The 21,551-nt window shown below is 34.7% G+C and overlaps 1 protein-coding gene across 1 annotated transcript; it reads left to right on the top strand.

Moving 5' to 3' along the window:
* On the top strand, positions 1-413 carry LOC141387505 (larval cuticle protein 9-like). The gene is made up of 2 exons (XM_073957358.1): positions 1-52; positions 131-413. Exons 1-2 carry the CDS (start codon positions 41-43, stop codon positions 395-397), a joined length of 279 nt encoding a protein of 92 aa, XP_073813459.1. The 5' UTR covers positions 1-40; the 3' UTR covers positions 398-413.
* Positions 414-21,551: the final 21,138 nt, after the last annotated feature.

Genomic DNA, 21,551 nt, shown 5'->3' with positions numbered 1-21,551 from the left:
AGTAGTTCTTTTTTAGAAAGTTAACTCTATTCAAATCAAAATGAAATTCACCGTAAGTAAGCATTCCTAATTAAGATTTGTCAACATATTTGCTTTCAAATGTAACATTAAACCTTCATTTAAATTGTAGATTGTTATCCTTGCCTGCCTTTTGGCATTTGCCTATGCCAACGAGGAAGCTGATGTTATCAAGGAATTCTCCGAAGTCAATCCTGAAGATTTCAAATACGCCCTTGAATTGACCAACACCATCCGTGCCGAACAAGCAGGTCATTTGCAAGATAAGGACAACTGGATTGTCAAGGGTGAATACGAATATGTTTCCAAGGACGGTAAACATATCAAGGTTACCTATACCGCCGATGAAACCGGTTACCATCCTAATGTTGAGCAATAAAACTTCTGAGTAAAACACAATATAAAAACAATTTGCAAACAAATATAACACTTTTTTCTTCACATATGGGTATTTCGAATTGAATTAAAATGTGATATAGTATGTTTCTTGGTAGTTTTAAAGACTGTAAGACAATAATAACAGTCTCGCAAAATATCGATATCAAGCAGGAACACAATTTTCGGCGAATTATGTAGCAAGTAAGACATAAATATAGTCGGACGGAGCCGAGGCCCCAGTGGCACATGTTAAGATATACCGATTGTGCTCAAACTTTGGTAATCTTAAAATCTAACAACAATAAACATATTAAACATCGATATTATAAAACCACCCTAATGCTATTACTTAAGAAAAGGACGAATAGACCAAAGATATATTTTACGAGCGGATAGAAGAAACATATACCGTTACCCTGCTCATGACATTACAAATATTCTATGCGATTTTAATGTCTACATTGGAATGGAGAATATCTTCATTCGGCATTCATCGAGCTTTTTGGATGTACAATCGTTCCAAGGAGCAAACATAGACTCGGACTACACCCTTGTTGCAGCAAAGGTAGGTTTCCGATTAAACGTATCATACAATATACGAACAGGTACATCACGGAATTTGGACATCGGTAAGCTGCAATCACAACACATAGTCACAGCATATTCAACTCAACTGGCCCAAATGCTTAATCAAAGCACTCCTCGTCCTATATGATATCAGCACAATGACAAAGTATTGCCCACTCCATGCAACCAGCTGCTAAATCCATACTTAGACATCAGAGACCTCCACCAAGGAAACCACGGTAAGATTAGGAGTGTCGTACTGCTTTCGACGTGAAAAATGCGGCATATAGGCTTTCTCCACAATCAGTAGTAACATCGATAGAACAGGAGAAACGTCTTTCTCGCAGGGAAAAAAGAGAAATGGAAAAGCGGGCATGTGAAAAAATCGAGATATACAGGAGCCAGGGCCAGTCCGAACATTCTACCAAAGAGTGAAACATGAAACTGATGGCTTTGGTACAGGCGCATCCTCCTATAGATACCAGCAAAATAATTTGGTTAGATAGAGATAGTATGCTCAGAAGACGACGAAGATACCGCAGATCCAATTCAGAAGATGATATTAAATATATACCACACGGCCAAGATGAGGTAAAGATAGCAATAAACCGTCTGCGGAATAATAAGACAGCAGAAGCCAATGGATTACCAGCCGAGCTGTTCGAATCTGAAGCCGACACGCTGATAAGGTGTATGCATCAGCTAGTTAGCACCATCTGACAGGAAGAACGAGTACCCGACATTTGTAATCTGATCGTCCTGTCCACAAGACAGGAGCTAAGACTGTGTGCTCTAATTATAGTGATCTGCTCCCTACTGCTTATAAGAGTGATAGAAAGGCAAGTCCAGGTTGACGTTTTGCATGAGAAAAATAATGAACTAATTAAAACATCAACCAATGACGGATAACCATCGTGCTTTTTTCAAGGCATGTTTTTGCACGACACGACTAAACACGATCTGCACTATGTGCCACGACCGTGCTAAATTTTTGGGCTCCCTTTAGAAGTCGTGCAAGAGACCATACTAAACGCAAAAATCGGACAAGGATTTAAAACCGACCACAAAATTCAGCAACTGTAGTTTTCCTAAAATTATTTGCTTCGTTTTTGTAGCCATTTTTGCCATTTTGTTATGGAGACAAGTTGGGAAATTCTGTATTTGTAACCGACAATGGTTCCAACGCTAAAAGATTTAAACGTATACCTTGCGCTTGCCACAATTTCAACTTAGTTATGGATGATGTTGTTAAAAAACATCCTCTACCCGAATTGGGAAAACTGATTGACTGCTCAAAAAAGCTTGTAAGATATTTTAAACACTCGGAGCTAAACAACAAATTGTCGAAAACGTTAAAACAAGATATAAGAACACGTTGGAATTCGACATATATTATGCTTAAGAGCATATGGCGAAAACCAAAAATGTTTTACAATCGATGAATCCGAGTTTCACCCTTTCAGAATTCGCGAACTGTTAACATATTCTATATAGTATGATATACATTCTTTAAAATGAAGTGTTTCAGGAGGAATCCCATAAGGTCGACCATTAAAATTAATTTACGTGGAAGCTGTGTTGGCATCAATGTAGAAAAATAGGTAAAAATGGGTTGAAGTCAACAAGTTTTTTATGCTTCCTTCCGATTTCTGGCTTAACCTTACATTTTATAGACATATGCCCAAAGAAAGACTCAAAGAATACTTCATGGGCGATATGTCACTGCATCCACCTAAAATTTATGCTGACATTTTGAAGCCGAAATTTCGGGGTTTTTTTGAATTGTTTTAATAATTCGGACGCGCAACAAGATAATATTCAAAACACATAACAGGATTATAAAACTCGTGATTTTACGTCGTTTAATGTATATCTCATGAGTGTGTTCCTTACAGCATCCTAGTAATTGGAGTCTAAAGGCCAATATTTGATGTGTGAATTTTTTTAAAAAACCTATTTTTTACCTTTAAAATTTACAAGTGTCACTCAATTTCCTTTGTACCCCGCGTGAATTTAGTTTTTTACGCGACGGATCTAATGAGCCCATCCGCGATCGAATCCATCCACTAAAACCGCGGATATAGATACCTTGAAAATAGGAAAATCAGCAAAAATTTATGTTGACAAATCAGCGTACTAAACCGCGCTTTTCGCTTGATATTTGCGAAAACGCGAGTCATAAATTACAGAGATTCGCGAGTAATATGGGTTTTTTACCAAAAATAGAATGTGGAGGCACATCCGCGGTTCTTGAAGAATCTGTTCGAAATATGTGTATATAGACGAATTTTTGATGGGTGCTACTGAAACCGGATGCGCATCAAAATCGTATGCAAATTGCTCGATTTTTACCCACTTTAAGGTTTTTTGCATTGTGTGATGCAATTGGCGGTACACTTTGACCGCTGAGTGAAACATCGAAATATGCATAGATATTGAGAGATTGATTCGCTGTATCCAAAACCGTATGCGCATCAACTGATTTTAACCAATTCGCGAATAATAGGCTTTTTAATTTCCCAATTTTTTGAATGATTGTAATTTCAATATTACTCTTTATTTCCTATCCTTATAAGTTATCACAGTAAGCAAATAAGCTTTTACGATGGTAAACCATATTTCTTGATGAAGTTTTAGCAGTACACATTAATTATTGTATGGGATTTTAGCGAAATAGTTAGAGAACTCCCAAATATTTTTTTCTAATTTTTCGAATCAAACCAAAAAGTATATTTGCAACAATATTTTCCAACAATAAGTTTTTCTCTTTTGTTGTTGCTATAATATGCAATTAATGTACCCAATCTCTATGAATTTGGTATCATATTTTTCTACGCATTGTCTAGATTCCGCATATATTTTTAATTTATTTTTTGAGGGTTTGTACGGGCTCTGGGACAGGATGATTCGGATTTTCTTCAAATAATTGTTATTATTTGTTGATTTTCCGCGAAAATAATAATAAATTTAATAACTATTTAAACATCTACGAACAGATATGGAATGCTGTTAACGATTTATGCATACATTTTCTCATAACAACAAATAAGATATTTTTAAATATTTTTTTCTTTATATGAGATTAAAAACCGCTATAACTTTTGCGCGAATCGTCCAATTTTGTGAACGCGAACAGATTTGAAACCAGAATTTTTTTCTTAACCTCTACGCCAAAGATTGTAGATATGCTCGCAAAAAAATTTTTTAATTTTTTTTTTCAAATGGAATCGCAAAGTATTTTTGTTTTTCGCTATATATGAATTGTAAATTATTAATAATTGCAGTCTGAAGTGGAATTTTTCCCATAGACGTTAAGAATTAAATAAATAAATAAATAATCATTTTGGACCCCACAAACTATTTATTAGGAAATATCAAAATTTTTTTTCAAAAGTAAAGGAACAGGCCATAATTTTGGTTGTTGCGCAAAAGTTATGGCGGTTTTAATTCTGATAATAAGAAATAAATCTTAAAACAACGCTACTCATTATAATGCGAAACATTGTTAATTAAGGGCTTCCTACGTACTATATGATTACTTAGGTCCCATAACATTAGTGACAAAGTTGTAAATTTTCGCGGAAATTAGGAAAGAATTAAAAAAAATGCTTTCCCCCCCCCCCCCCTGGGATTTTATATTATATTTTCAAAGACTAACCTTTGGAAATAGAATATAAGTTCTAAGGGGAAGCACAGCTGAATGCTATGGGGCGCCTCCACGGGTTGCGGATAGTGGGATAATGGGGGACAATCAGCGAATTCAGAGCCTAGGGTCTCAATAAGATACTTCTGGCAGAGTATCCCAATGAAATATTGAGTGCCGTTTGAAGCTCGAATTGACATGGCGAGTCATTGGCGCCATTAAATAACCAATTGCCATAACTGTAGCGTCTGTTCCCACATTGGGCGGCTGCAAACAGCGTCTGTTCTCCTGTGGAGCGGCTGAAATCTAGAAGGAAAACTACAAACCCTTCAGAAGGCAACGGGGAACCACTAATTTCCCTTGAAAATCATTCAATATGAACAACACAAATCAAAACACACGGCCTTCAGTCTCCGGCCAAACGAGGGTGCTAAGAATCCCCGGAGGTAAAAATAACCAAAAACTAAAAATTGAATAACACCATCAATGAAATGAATCGACTCAAAATTGATATACTAGGTGTCAGTGAGACTTGGTGGACAGAAAGCGGCAATTTTGAATCCAAAAACGCCTTGGTATACCATTCTGGAAATATGGAGGGAATACACAGAAGAGGGGTTGGCATTATTGTCAATAAAAACATTGCAGATTGTGTAGTTGGATATGTTCCGATGTCAGAGAGAACTATGATGATTAAAATCTCAGCAAAACCCATAAATTTAAACATTATACAGATATATGCCCCTACATGTGATGGAAACAACGACGAGATTGAAATTTTTTATGAAGAAATTAGTGAACTACTAAAAATGACGAAATCACATGAAATAACAATTATTCAAGGAGATTTCAACGCCAAAGTGGGAAACGAAGAAATAAATGGAGTAACGGGAGGATATGGACTTGGTGAAAGAAATGAAAGAGGAGACAGGTTAATACAATTCTGCCAAGAATTTAAAATGACAATAACCAACACAATATTCCGGCTACATCCTAGACGACTATACACATGGAAGTCACCATTAGATAACGAAAGAAATGTCGTACGAAATCAAATAGACTATATAATGATCAACAACAGATTTAGGACCTGTGTAACCAAATGTTCGACATATCCAGGAGCTGGTGTGCCGTCAGATCATAATCTTTTGATGTGCAATATTCGAATTAAACTAGCTCGGATTCAAAAAAGAAAGAAGAAATCCCATAAAATAAATATTGAAATACTCCAAAATACAACAGCCAGAAATGAAATAAAAGAACAAATAAACAACAAACTTGAAGGTATCGATGCAAACGATGCAGATAATATATGGAACAAGGTGAAGGATGCGATATGTAAAGTAACAAAAAGCTACATAGGAACCATGGTAGAACAAATACAAGGTAAAGTTAATACTACAACAAATACAACTCGAACAACAACCACAAAGGAATTTGTTTTTGTTTGTAACGTTACTGCCAGTTGTATTTGTAAACAAAACAAGGAAATGTCTATAAATTATTGGAATTTAAAAAAATAATAATTTTTCACATTTGGTTCAATATTTTGGAAAACATGAATGAAAATTCGTTACATTTTCAATTTTTATGTTTCCACATCATTCCACTAAATGCATAAATTCTCGCAGAAAGTAGAATTCTTGCAGAAAAGTGTGGGGTCGCTGGAAATTCATAGAAAAAGGAGAAGCTGTTTCAATGTTTTGTTTTAGAAATCAAAGAAGCACATGTTTATTAGGGCTTTATTTTTTTAAATTTTAACAAAATACCTCACATATTAACAAACGTTGTATCACCTCTACAAGCGGGGATTTACTGCGCGGCTTATCGTTCGAACTTGGAGGAAGTTACATATCATTGATATGAAGAAGTCTTTCTGGGAAATGGTTTTTTCCGAATGATATATATTTGTTTTCTCAAAAAATATATGTCCCTAATGTACATCGAAATAGAAATAAATGTATAAAATGTCATATGCAATTTGACACTAACGTTACAACCCAGTTCAGTCAGCTGTGTATTGCTGCTACCTTTTCTTATTCTACCATGCATAGGAACCCACACAAGAAGAACCCAAGAGGAATGGATGACCAACGAGATTATGGAACTTAGAGAGGAACGAAGAAAATATAAAAATGCTAATTACGAACGCTATTGGGAGATCAATAAAGAGATTCGCGCAGCAACCAGAGCTGCCAAAAATTCCCTGCTCAATCAAAAATGTCAAGAGATCGAACATTTGCAACACATACATGACGATTTTAATTTACATAAAAAGTTAAAAGAAGCTGCTGGGATATATAGGAGAACATCGCCAACACTACTGATGGATAATAACAATCAACCAATTTTTGAGACAGTATAGATAAAAAATACATGGAAAAACTATGTTGAACAACTATTTACCGACGATAGACGCTCAATATACCAACACAACGGAAATACTAATCTATCTGGAAACCCAATCACTAAATCAGAAGTGGAATACGCCATTCTATCATTGAAAGATAAGAGATCAACTGGACCTGACGAAATTCCAGCTGAAATTTTAAAACTTATAGATGGAGACAATGTGTTATTGATTGTCCGCCTGTTTAACTATATATATGACACAGGTCAATACCCAAACGATTGGCTAATATCAACTTTTATACCGATACCAAAAAAGTCGAATTCAAAAAAATGCTGTGAATACAGATTAATTAGTCTCATGTGTCATATTTTAAAAATCTTTCTTCTACTCTAAATGTGAAATTGCTATGGGAGAATCCCAATTCGGATTCAAAGAAGGTATGGGTACCCGGGAAGCTCTATTATCTCTTCAAGTACTTGTTCAAAAATGTAGAGACGTTCATAAGGATGTGTTGATATGCTTCATAGACTAGGAAAAGGCATTCGACACTGTCCAACATGATAAAATGATTAACATACTGAGAGATATTGGAATTGAAGAAAAGGAAGTTAGATGTATACGCAGTTTATATTGGAACCAGACGGCGAGACTTGAAATAAACGGCGAATTGACAGACGAAGTTTCCATATCCAAAGGTGTTAGACAAGGATGCATATTATCACCCCTCCTCTTCAATATATACTCCCAACGAATATTTCGTGAATCAATTGAAAAAGAACGCATGGGCATAAAAATGTACGGCAAAATGATAATTAATATACGATACGCCGATGATACGACCATACTTGCTAGCAGTATATCTGATTTACAAAAACTCCTACACAAACTGACACACACAAGCGAAATATATAGTCTCAGGATAAATATAAAAAAGACAAAATATATGGTTGTCAGTAGAAAAGATTTGATTCTTGATACAACACTACAAATAAAGAACGAGACTGTCGAACGTGTAAAGAATTTCAAATACCTTGGTGTTCTAATAAACGAAATCAAACGTCGAGTGGAGATGGCCAGATACCCATTTTTCAAATATAAGAAAGTACTAACAAATCACGAGATAAGTCTAGCAACAAAGATACGATTCACGAAATGTTACATTTGGTCTGTGTTATTATATGGAGCTGAAACGTGGACAATTAAAAGTGCAGATGAAAAGAAAACCGAAGCGTTCGAAATATGGTTATATCGACGAATTTTGAAGATACCATACACTGCTCACATAACAAACCAGGAAGTACTGAGAAGAATGAACCAGGAAAGACAACTCCTACATACTGTCAAATCCCGAAAAATCTCATACTTGGGTCACCTTATGAGAAATACAAAATACAAATTTCTACAAAATATTATAAAAAGGAAAATAGAAGGAAGCCGAAGCAGAGGCAGGAGAGAGATATATTGGTTAAAAAACATTCAAGACTGGACGGGATACAGAGATGAAACCAACTTACTAAATGCCGCAAAAAATCGAGAACTTACCTACAACTAGATAATATCTATATTTGAAATTCATTTTAAAACATGTAAACAATAATATTGTATGATCGCTTTACATCCGAATATCGGATTCGCAAATAAAGAAGAAGAAAAAAATGCTTGCTTGCAACTTGTTTTATTAAAATTTAAGCTGTTTGTGCATCGGAAAAATATTTTAAAAATATGTACGTAATCTACACATCGCGACAATTCAAATGGAAGCAAATATAGAAATCTGTTTAGCGGTTTGCACATTTTAGCAAAAACAAAAAAAAATATATATTTTTGATTTCAATTGTTTTTGATTCAATTTATGCTCCTAGCCAACAGAACATTTTAGTATATTTTAAAATTATTTTTTGACCAACGGTACAGAGATATCGCCTATTGAAATTATCGCATTTTTAAAGAACTATGTTCAAATAAATACTCATAACTTCTTTAATATTGGTCCAAATGGGACCATCTTTTTTTTGATTTGTTTGTTTTTTCATCAGCTATCGAAAGAAATATTTAAAAGAAAAATGCACAGTGGGCTTCAATGCAAATTTCGGGATTTAATATTTAAAATCAATTTTTAAAAATGATTGCACCCTTCGATTTTTTCAAAAAAATTTGATGTTAAACTACGTTCAATTACAAAAATTTTAAGCCCTATGTGGTAATGGGATTCGGACGATTACTATTTTTTCTGAATTTTTTAAAATATGTCAATACAATTTTTCCTTTATACCTTTGTCCAAAATTTAATATTTTATTAAAAAAATTAAAAGTTTCATTTATAAATATTTGTTTTGATTTTATATTTATGAATTTATCTCAAACATCTTGAAAACTGCGTCATTTTTCGATTTTGAAAATGCATCAGCGAAAATTCCATTAAAGTCCACTGTGGATTTTTTTTCTATTTTTTATGATAAATATATAATGATAAATATGTACTCTTAGCTTCAAAAATACAGGAAATACAAATTTTGGACAAAGGTATTAATAAAATATTGTATTGACAAATTTTAAAAAAATTCAGAAAAAATAGTAATCGTCCGAATCCCATTACCACATAGGGCTTAAAATTTTTGTAATTGAACGTAGTTTAACATAAAATTTTTTGGAAAAAATCGAAGGGTGCAATCATGTTTAAAAATTGATTTTAAATATTAAATCCCGAAATTTGCATTGAAGCCCACTGTGCATTTGCAATCAAAAAAAATATGGTCCCATTTGGACCAATTATTTCTTTGAATGTAGTTTTTACACAATTTGACTTTTTCAAGGCGCAATATCTCTGGAACCGTTAGTCAAAAAAATCTGAAAATATACTAAAATGTTTTGTTAATCAGCAGCATCGCCACAGCAAAAAATAAAGGAAATCAAAAACCTCATCTTGAAAAAGTGTCCGATTTCACTCAGAAATCCCCATATATATATATTGAGGGAAGTTATAACATTTTTGTAAGAGAAAATATTTTTCAAATTTTTTTGTGAGTTAGTTGAAGAAAATGTCAGAAAATTAGGTCGCAGGTACTCTTCTATTTCAGTTAAATTTCACGCAAAAAATCACGTTTTTTATTCTAATCACTTCTCGAGTACACGCTAACATCTAGCGGAAGATATGGGTAACGTTAAAATAAATGTTGGGTTCCTTTGAATGCGGTATAATCTTCAAATAAAACTGTATCATTTGAAATGCGTGTAAATCGCGAAATCCTCAAAATCGCTTGATCAATACGGCGAATTCTTCTCTTTTAATTTGTACACATTTGCCAGGATTTACTTTGGCCGCTAAGATGTAGCATCGTCTGCAGTTTAGTGTGCAACAATCTGTATAACGCTTATAATTTGCACAAAGTGCATACACTTTATATGCGCATCCGTTTTCACTACCAACCGCGGAAAAAGACATCGATCTAATCCTATTTCGATCAAATCCATCAAGAACCGTGGATGTAGCATCACACACTATTTTTGGCATAAATTAGATACAGCTCCCATGCCACTAAATTTTTTAAACCGCTGTTTTCGCAAAACCGCGAGTGATGTGTCAGTTTTTTTCATTGACAAGAAAACGATCCACAGAAAATGCGACTAAATCCGCGATATTTTCAAAAACATTTTTCACGCATTTTTCGGTTTTTGCAGTTGCTGTTTTCGCCATACCGATCCGGACCGCCGAAAAACTAAAATATCGAGGGGTACCAGCACACTCAAAAGGATATTGTAAATACTGTACCCAAAAATATGTTTTTAGAAAAAATATCGCACTAAATTTTGGCCTTTGGCAGTAGATTACTCTGCTGCTGTGTGGGCTACATACAGCGTTGCCGACAGTTTTTGGTCGGAAATCGTCAAATCGTCAATCGAAATTTAGAAAATCGTCAAAAATCGTCAACATGATAAAAAACTATGTTTGGTTACCTTTTAGTGCGATTTTTTCGTTGATAGTTTTGTCAATGAGACTGACAACATAAAATATACAACCCACATCAATAAATCTAACCCAATTTCACTTAAAACCGCTATAAAAAAAGATTTCAGGAGATGATAGTTTTCCCTGTGGTTATCGATTTTGCAGTAATGCAGCAAGGTAAAGCTGGGTACACGTTGCCAGTTTTGAATGACAGATTATCTCAAATATCGCTTGCTTGACAGTGTGATCGTCCATGTTTGTCAGTACACGTATATTTTGTTTGATGGGCACTCGGAAATCGACAAAAAGGGCATCGGTAGGAAGTATTTTATCTCGAAAAATGTTCAAGGAAGATTTTCATCCATTAACAATCCTAAATGAAAATTTTCAGCTGGTGTGAATCGAACATGAGGCAAAAACCTGTATTCCAGATATGTGCCTAAATATAGCCAATTCATCCGGAAATTGCAACAAAACGTCAAAAAAGCTCATAAAATCGAGTTTGGAACATTGCTTTCCTTAAAGTCTTTAGTAAAATTTTGGTCAAAATATAGTTATCATCTTTTATTTCATGTAATTCTGGATTATGTGAAAAATCGTCATTTTGGACCATAAAATCGTCAAATCGTCATTTTTCAATTTTAGCCAAAAAAATCGTCAAAATGACGATAAATCGTCAAATTCGGCAACACTGACTACATAGCCAATATACATATCAAATTATGCGTAATTGCGAGTACTTTAATCCTATTAATTGTTTTTTGAAATACTCGAATGCGCGTTCCAGTTAAATTAGAAATACGAAAAACACCTAAAATCCTGCTTCAAAATGTCAGCATCCATAAAAGGTGGAAGCAGTGGAAATTTCGAAAAGTGATACATTAGAGGTGTAATCTTCATTTTGTATTCTTCTACTTTTACTTTGGACATATGTGCGTCATTTGAAGGGTTTAATCAATAATCAAATAGTAACGTATTTTTATTCATTTTCCTATTTTTATTCATTTACGCGGTCATAACTTCCACACAAATTAAATAATTTTGCCAAATTTTTGAGCTTTGTTCAAAAACACTTGCCATGGTTATAGTTAATGGTAAATTGCAATAGTTCGCGTATTATAATAGTGCAAACCTTGGCTTCATGGAAACTAAATTTTTTTGATATTCACTCATATATTCTTGATCAGCGTGCAATTCTACATCGATATAGCCATGTCCGTCCGTCTGTGGAAATCACTCTATCTTCCCAACGGATTGAAGTAGGCGGATGAAATTTTGGTAAAATCTATTATATGAGTCGTTCAGTGCACACATCGATTAATTCCACTTTTTGAAAAATCTTAAATTTAAGTGTCCAAGCACTTGATATAGTCATAACTTTTTATTTTAAAAACAAGTAAGAAGGGCGTTAAGTTCGGCCGGGCCGAACTTGTTATACCCCCACCACAAGTTGTATTGAAATAAAATGGAATAATTAGTTTCCTTTCGTGTATGAAGAAGACTTAATACTAAATTTCAGCAATTTCGGTAAAACAATGTGAGGCACCATTCTATGGGGGCTATTTCAAAACGTCGATCTATACTGACAAATTTCTGACGGAAAGTTTTTTGAATCAAAGAAGACTAAATACCAAGATCATAGAAAAGCTTTTGTAAGATGAAACAAAATAAGTGGCTGAAAGTGGACGTAAACTCTGGAAGTAAACTCTGTTGCGGTGCAGAGGCGGCGATTAAATTGAAATTTTGGGTGTAAACTTTATGCTGATAAATTAGTTCTAGTTATTTCATGAATTAGTTTGAATTAATAAAGAGTTTGGTTTGTCATGAAAATCATATTTCAATACAGAATCTTCCATTTTCCAATCAAGACATCAAAATGTCATGCCAAAGGGTTGGTGAAAATGACATTCAAAGTATTGGTCAAAATGACATGTTTAGGATACGACAATGAATGTCATCTTAAGATCGGAAAAGGAATGTCATCTTATGGTGGTCAGACTTATATAAAATTCATGAGTGAAAATGCTAAAAAGATTACATGCCAGATCACTTGCACCCATGATTCAATAGCATCCTTGGCATCGAACATTTTGCTGGGTTGAAGACTAAATACCAAATTTCAGCCATTTTGGTGGAATATTAAAGACACAACCTTAAAAAGACGAAAAATCGGGAGGTACCTTTCCATGGGGGCTATATGAAGGCGTGGACCGATACCGACAAAGTTCTGGGGGAAAGTTTTATACCACCAACGTACCTAAGTACCAAATTTCAGCCATTTCGGTGGAATATTGAGGCCACAACGTTCAAAATACTGAAAATCGGGAGGTACTGTTCTATGGGGGCTATATGAAGGCATGGACCGATACCGACAAAGTTCTGGGGGAAAGTTTTATACCACCAACATACCTAAGTACCAAATTTCAGCCATTTTGGTGTGATAATGAAGCTAAAAACTTCTAAATACCCAAAATCGGGAGGTACCGTTCTATGGGGGCTATATGAAGGTGTGGACCGATACCGACAAAATTCTGGGGAAAGTTTTATACCCCTTAAGAAGACTACGTACCAAATTTCAGCCATTTTAATAAGATAATGAAGCTAAAACCTTAAAAATACCGAAAATCGGGAGGTACCGTTCTATGGGGGCTATATAAAGATGTGGACCGATACCGACAAAATTCTGGTGGAAAGTTTTATACACCTAAAGAAGACTACGTACCAAATTTCAGCCATTTTGGTAGGATAATGAAGCTAAAACCTTAAAAATACCGAAAATCGGGAGGTACCGTTCTATGGGGGCTATATCAAAACGTGGTGCGATATATCCCATTTTCAACACCAACCATCCTGCAAGTAATAAAAACTTCTGTACCAAATTTTGACTCTCTGTCTTTAAAATTGCGAGCTGTATCTTGATATCAACAGACGGACGGAAGGACGGACGGACAGACGGACATGGTCAAATCGACATAGAATTTTATGCTGATCAATAATATATATATATATATATATATATATATATATATATATATATATATATATATATATATATATATATATATATATATATATATATATATATATATATATATATATATATATATATATATATATTATACTTTATAGGGTCTCCGACGAATATTTCGATGTGTTACAAACGGAATGACAAATTTAATTATACCCTCCATATAGTGGAGGGCATAAAAATGACGGTTTTGCTCTTTTTCACAGACGGCTCGGTAAGTGGCAGCGTTACCGGCGCTGCTTTCCATCACGTAAATGCAAACATGACAAACATTTATGGGTCTATGACTATTATTTCGATGCATTACAAACTTTTTGGCCCAAAACAAACTTATAATACCCTCACCACATAGTGGTGTAGGGTATAAAAAGAAAACAAGTAAAGAGGTAATATTGCAATTAGCAAATGAAAAGATAAATAAATTAAAAAATGACGGTTTTGATCTTTTTTCACAGACGACTCGGTAAGTGGTAGCGTTACCGGCGCTGCTTTCCATCACCTAAATGCAAACATGACAAAAGCTTACTATGTAAATAAAATGTGGTCTTCAATGTCGACAGAAATTTTGGCATTTAGACTGGTGGCTATTTATGCGGAACATAATAATATTTCCAAAATTGCAATTCTAACGGAAAGTCTCAGTGGGCTACAGGAGGTTAAAAACAGTAACTTCATATTGGATGCGTTTATTAAAAAGGTAAATAATAACAATGTTATTACAGAAATCCATTATGTGCCTGGTCACTCTATCATCCATTTTAACGAAATTGCAGATATCGCGACAAAAGATGCTAAAATAAATGGCGAACGATTAAGTATGGCCTATACAATCAGGGGTGCAATAAATGTAATGGCGAGCGTTTTGTGGAGTGATTGGAAAATTCAATATGAAGAATTGACACAATTGGATAACTCATACTTTTACAAAATTTCACCATCTATTTCAAGAACGCCCTGGTACAAGAATTCTCGATTTAGTCTAATAGAACAAAAAAATTATGAATAGGGTCCTTTGTGGTCACTGTTTTTGCAACAGTACTCTTGTTAGACTCGTAGACTCCAGTCAATAATTTTTTATTGTCGATAGAATTATTTTGAAAGGAGATCTTTTCAGACTTAGTTCAATTCCTAACTCTGTAGAAGATTTTATAAAATACAAAGGCTATGAGGGTCTGACGGTTCTTGCGGACTTTTGTAAGGCTGCAAAAATAGAACTGTAATAACGCATACATTCTATGACATATGCAGATATAAATCTAAGCCCGAGAAACTCAAGACCAATTAATATATGAATCAAATATGTAAAAACACAACATACAAATCAACATTAAATTTATTCACTCAACAAATTCAAACATATAACACAAAAACAAGACTTAAAAATCATTACCAAAAACATAATTAACTTGACTACCATAAAAACTGATATAAAAAATAAAACATACAAACACAAAATATCACAAATCCTATAAACTTAAAAAAAAATAAAAATCTATGGCTGAATAAAAAACTCAAATAGAAAAACAACAACTATTAATAAAATCTAAAAAAACTTCAATATTTCCAAATTTGTTATGGCTTAAAGCCTCTGTCAACACCTAAGCAGTGGGCAAGGAGTGTGTTAGCTATCAATCTCAAAAAAAAAACGGAATCAAGACAACGCTAAAACACATTTTACACTTGCACTTCAAAACAGGTGTTTAGAGAGTTTACGTTATTTATTTGACAGATATTATATGGGATTGACAACTTATATGATGCATGTTTTGTAATACATGTAAATGTGTTTAAGTCTTTAATCTCGGCGCTCCTAGAGTTTAATGGAAGGGCAAACATTTCCATACATCCCTTTACTGAGGAGATCTGGAGAACCGCAGATTAGGACAAACCTTTCAATGAATAAGCTCATCTGCAGAAAAAGGATTATGCAGAAAATTGCGAGTACAGAGCATGCGGAGAGGACGGTGGAACGTTGGTTCCTTTCCCAACCTACACTCGTATATAAAATGAGTCTGTCGAAATGCGTGGGATGTCTTCGGCTATCGAACAGTGACACATTTTTCATTGGTCAATGTTATTTATGAATTGATCTCTACGGAATCTTGTAGATGCATACCGTTGTCACATATATCAATAAGTTAGTTAATTCCAATAACTCATGAACTGGTTTAAATTTTTATTGTGTATAAAAGTCTTACTTGCATACGTTCTTTCTTAATATTTAAATTCATGTTTCGATACGTATATGTATGCATTATAAATCATAAAACTCGATTAGAGACGCCCTTCTAGCAGTAACAAGACTTCACAGATCTCTACAATAATACGAGTATGCTACTCGTGGTATCGAAGGTGCTTTTTTGCTCATACATTTCCACTTAACTTCTTTCGTTATTATGCGGTCGCAATAATGTTTAACAATTGTCAACTCTAATTTTAATTCCCCATTAAGTGGATGTCGACAAAAATATGGATGAAATGAGGGAGAACATCGCAAAACTCACAACGAAAACGGAAGCAGTTGTCACTGGATCAACGAAGGAAGTTGAAGAAGGACCTGGTGCGGGTAAATGAAAAACAAACAATTGAGCAAAGGCCACAGTCGGGACGCGGCCGACTATGTGATACCCTACACCCCTACCCCTGTACATAAGCTTTTCACTCGTAAGCATTTCTTTTAGGGAGATACTAAAGTTTTCGCCCATCTGGCTTTTATACCAAACGACTTAAGATGAACTGAACCAAAATAATTAATATTTAATTTTGTATTTGACTACTGTCGATATCTACTTGGTACTGATTGAAAGATTTGCTGGTCTTCTGGATTAGCATTTTACGTGTCTCTAATACACCAAATAGAAACAGAGGTATTTGTCATTGGGTGTGTTCGATAACTTCGCAAGTAAAAAATACTTGCAACTACTTCTCATTTCTTGTATACTGAACACGTTTGTTATCGAACAGCATTTTGTAAAAGTTTGTACAAATTTGTAAAAACTTTTGGGTTATCGAACAGAACTATTAAAAAAAAAACTTCAAAATATTAAAATTGTGCTAGCTTAACTCCTTTTGCAATAACTCTAATATTTTACCATAAATGCCACATTTTTGTATTAATTTAAAGCTCAGATGGTTTAGTTTCATTATAAAACTCTCTCCTTGGAATATGTCCAACAGAAGCTGAACTATCTGACATGGAAATAAAATTCCATAAATTGGAATTTGGGATATGCCAGCGTCTTTTTCAACATCACAAGCATTTCACCAATTTTGGTAACGCAATTAGAAACATTTTAATGCTCAGAATGTCTTCATTGTTGAAAAGCATTCAACCAAAGCTGAGATACAATTCCAATAAAAATATGGAAAGTGGGATGTGCGCCAACCTAATTAACAGAAGCAGAAATGTCTGACATGAAAATATAATTCCATAAATTAGAAATTGGGACATCTCAGCATCGTTTTCAACATCACACGCATTTCACCAATTTTGGGAACATTTAAAAGCTCAGAATGTCTTTATTGTTGAAACGCATCCCACCAAAGCTGAGATACTTGTCAGTACAATTCAAATAAAAATATGGGAAAGTGGGATGGGCGCCAACCTATTTTGCATCATTATAAAGGTGATATTTTCCTCATCCATTGACGGCCTTTCTGTTTGGAATACGAATACTAAAAGCGGAGATATCCTCATAAGAAAAAAACTTTGAATTTTTGTCCACATAAGTTTTTTGCCTATACCGACTCTTGAATATAATCCGACATCACCAAACTCAATATGCTTCTTCTTATAAAACAGTATTCCGCAGCAGCGAGAGCCCAGTTGTTACTCTCTTTGACAAAAATCCTATTTCCAGCCATAAAAATATGTTCTAACATAAAAAATATGTTGGTACCCAAACAAATAAAATTGAAATATGTTACAAAATTTTGCAAACATATATTTGTTTGGATCCAAACATATTTCTAACATATACTTTTCTGCGTGTATAAATAATTGACAAATGGGATGTATTACTGACTATTGAGATATCTCCGCTATTTAGCCACCTACGCCAACCTAAAGATGGGATTTTCTACTTTCATAGTCATGCTTTGCTTTTGGAAGGTCCCCAACCAAAGCTTTGATATTCGTCATTATACCTTCCACCATATGAAGGGTATAATTAAATTTGTCATTCCGTTTGTAACACATCGAAATATTCGTCGGAGACCCTATATTATTATATTATATATTATTGATCAGCATAAAATTCTATGTCGATTTGACCATGTCCGTCCGTCCGCCCGTCTGTCTATCTGTTGAAATCAAGATACAGCTCGCAATTTTAAAGATAAAAAAAACATTGTTCCACAACATCCCATACGGGGCAAGGGAGACTTCTCTCATATCAATGAGTGCACCCCGATTCATATTAGCTCAATGATATGGGACCTACTGTTTATCGCCGAGTCCGAACGGCGTGTCTAAAGACACCACTTGTAGAGAAGTTTTACAAGGCTGAAATACTCAGGAAATGTCGCCAACATTACTGAGGGGTATTTTGCCACCGTTGAAAAATGTTTGATGTTGCCTGGCCGGGGAATCGAACCACCGACCTTCTGCGTACAAGGCGGGCGTGCATACCATTGCACCACGGTGGCACCCATTTTTATTTATTTTAAATTGATTTAATTAATTTATTTAATTTTAAAGATAGAGAGTCAAAATTTGGTACAGAAGTTTTTATTACTTGCAGGATGGTTGGTATTGAAAATGGGATATATCGGACCACGTTTTGATATAGCCCCCATAGAACGGTACATTCCGATTTTCGGTATTTTTAAGGTTTTAGCTTCATTATCCTACCAAAATGGCTGGAATTTGGTACGTAGTCTTCTTTAGGGGTATAAAATGTTCCCCAGAATTTTGTCGGTATCGGTCCACTCTTTCATATAGCCCCCATAGAACGGTACCTCCCGATTTTCGGTATTTTGAAGATTTTATGTTCACTATCCTACCAAAATGGCTGAAATTTGGTACGTAGTCTTCTTTAGGGGTATAAAGCTTTCCCCAAGAATTTTGTCGGTATCGGTCCACACCTTTATATAGCCCCCATAGAACGGTACCTCCCGATTTTTGGTATTTTGAAGGTTTTAGCTTCATTACCCTACCCAAATGGCTGAAATTTGGTAAAGAGTCTTCTTTAGAGGTATAAAACTTTCTCCCAAAATGTTTGCGGTATCGGTCCACACCTTCATATAGCCTCCATAGAACGATAACTCCCGATTTTCGGTATTTTTATGGTTTTAGCTTCATTATCCTACCAAAATGGCTGAAATTTGGTACGTAGTCTTCTTTAGGGGTATAAAACTTTCCCCCAGAATTTTGTCGGTATCGGTCCACACCTTTATATAGCCCCCATAGAACGTTACCTCCCGATTGCCCCTTTAAATTTGTCGTTATAGGTCCACGCCTTCATATAGCCCCCATGGAAAGGTACCTCGCGATTTTTCGTATTTTAAAGGTTTGTCTTCAATATTCCACCAAAATGGCTGAAATTTGGTATTTACTCTTCAATGTGATATAAAACTGTTCGCCAGAAATATGTCTGTACAGGCCCACGCTTTCATATTGCCCCATTTCTGACTAAAATTCGTCGGTATAGGTCCACATTTCGATATAGCCCCCATAGAACGGTACCTCCCGATTTTCGTAATACTGAAGATTGTGACGACAATATCCAACCGAAATGGCTGAAATTCGTTATTTCGTCTTCCAAGAGTTATAAAATATTCCAAAAGGGTATTATCAGTGTGGACTTATACTGATAATACTATTTTGATAATACTCTTCCTATATCCCCATAGAAGCGTACTTCTTGATTTTCGGTATTTTTTAAGTTTTAGCCACATTCTCATACCGAAATATAGGAAATTTGGTATTTAGTCTTCTTTGAGCCTAAAAACTTTCCGTCAGAAATTTGTCGGTATAGATCGACGTTTTGAAATAGAAATTGTGCCTCACACTGTTTTACCGAAATTGCTGAAATTTAGTATTAAGTCTTCCTCATACACGAAAGGAAACTAATTATTCCATTTTAGTTCAATACAACTTATGGTGGAGGGTATAACAAGTTCGGCCCGGCCGAACTTAACGCCGTTCTTACATGTTATTATGTATAAAAGTCTTACTTGCATACGTTCTTTCTTAATATGTATATTCATGTTTCGATACATATATGTATTATAAATCATAAAACTCGATTAGAGGCGCCCTTCTAGCAGTAACAAGACTTCACAGATCTCTACAATACTTTGCTACTCGTGGTAGCATTTCCACTTAACTTCTTTCGTTATTATGCGGTCGCAATAATGTTTAACAATTGTCAACTCTAATTTTAATTCCCCATTAAGTGGATGTCGACAAAAATATGGATGAAATGAGGGAGAACATCGCAAAACTCACAACGAAAACGGAAGCAGTTGTCACTGGATCAACGACGGAAGTTGAAGAAGGAACTGGTGCGGGTAAATGAAAAACAAACAAGTGAGCAAAGGCTATAGTCGGGACGGGGCCGACTATGTGATACCCACTACCCCTGAGAATTAGCTTTTCACTCGTAAGCATTTCTTTTAGGGAGATACTAAAATGTTCGCCTATCTGGCTTTTATACCAAACGACTTAAGGCGAACTGAACCAAAATAATTAATATTTAATTTTATATTTGACTACTGTCGACATCTACTTGGTACAGATTGAAAGCTTTGCTGGATTAGCATTTTACGTGTCTCTAATAGACCAAATAGAAGCAGAGGTATTTGTCATTGGGTCTGTTCGATAACTTCGCAAGTATAAAGTAGTTGCAACTACTTCTCATTTCTTGTATACTGAACAAGTGTGTTATCGAACAGCATTTTGTACAAATTTGTAAAAACTTTTGGGTTATCGAACAGGCCTATTAAAGAAAAGACTTCAAAATATTAAAATTAAAATTAAATATTAAAATGCCACATTTTTTAATTTAAAGCTCAGATGGTTTAGTTTCATTATAAAGCTCTCTCCTTGGAATATGTCCAACAGAAGCTGAACTATCTGACATGGAAATAAAATTCCATAAATTGGAATTTGGGATATCCCAGCGTCTTTTTCAACATCAGAAGCATGTCACCAATTTTGGTAACGCAATTAGAAACATTTTAATGCTCAGAATGTCTTCACTGTTGAAAAGCTTCCAACCAAAGCTGAGATACAATTCAAATAAAAATATGGGAAAGTGGGATGTGCGCCAAACTAATTAACAGAAGCAGAAATGTCTGACACGGAAATAAAATTCCATAAATTAGAAATTGGGACATCCCAGCATCATTGTAAACATCACAAGCATTTCACCAATTTTTGGAACATTTAAAAACTCAGAATGTCTTTATTGTTGAAACGCATCCAACCAAAGCTGAGATACTTGTCAGTACAATTCAAATAAAAATATGGGAAATTGGGATGGTGCCAACCTATTTTGCATCAAGCGGAGATATCCGCATAAGAAAAAATTTTTGAATTTTTGTCCACATAAGTTTTTTTGCCTATACCGACTATTGAATATAATCCGACATCACCAAACTTAATATGCTTCTT

Source organism: Musca autumnalis, unplaced genomic scaffold (genome assembly GCF_047663935.1).
Source record: "Musca autumnalis isolate F117 unplaced genomic scaffold, ASM4766393v1 scaffold_5, whole genome shotgun sequence".
NCBI classification, from domain to species: Eukaryota; Metazoa; Arthropoda; class Insecta; order Diptera; family Muscidae; genus Musca; species Musca autumnalis.
This window is presented reverse-complemented; position numbering and strand designations above follow the sequence as displayed.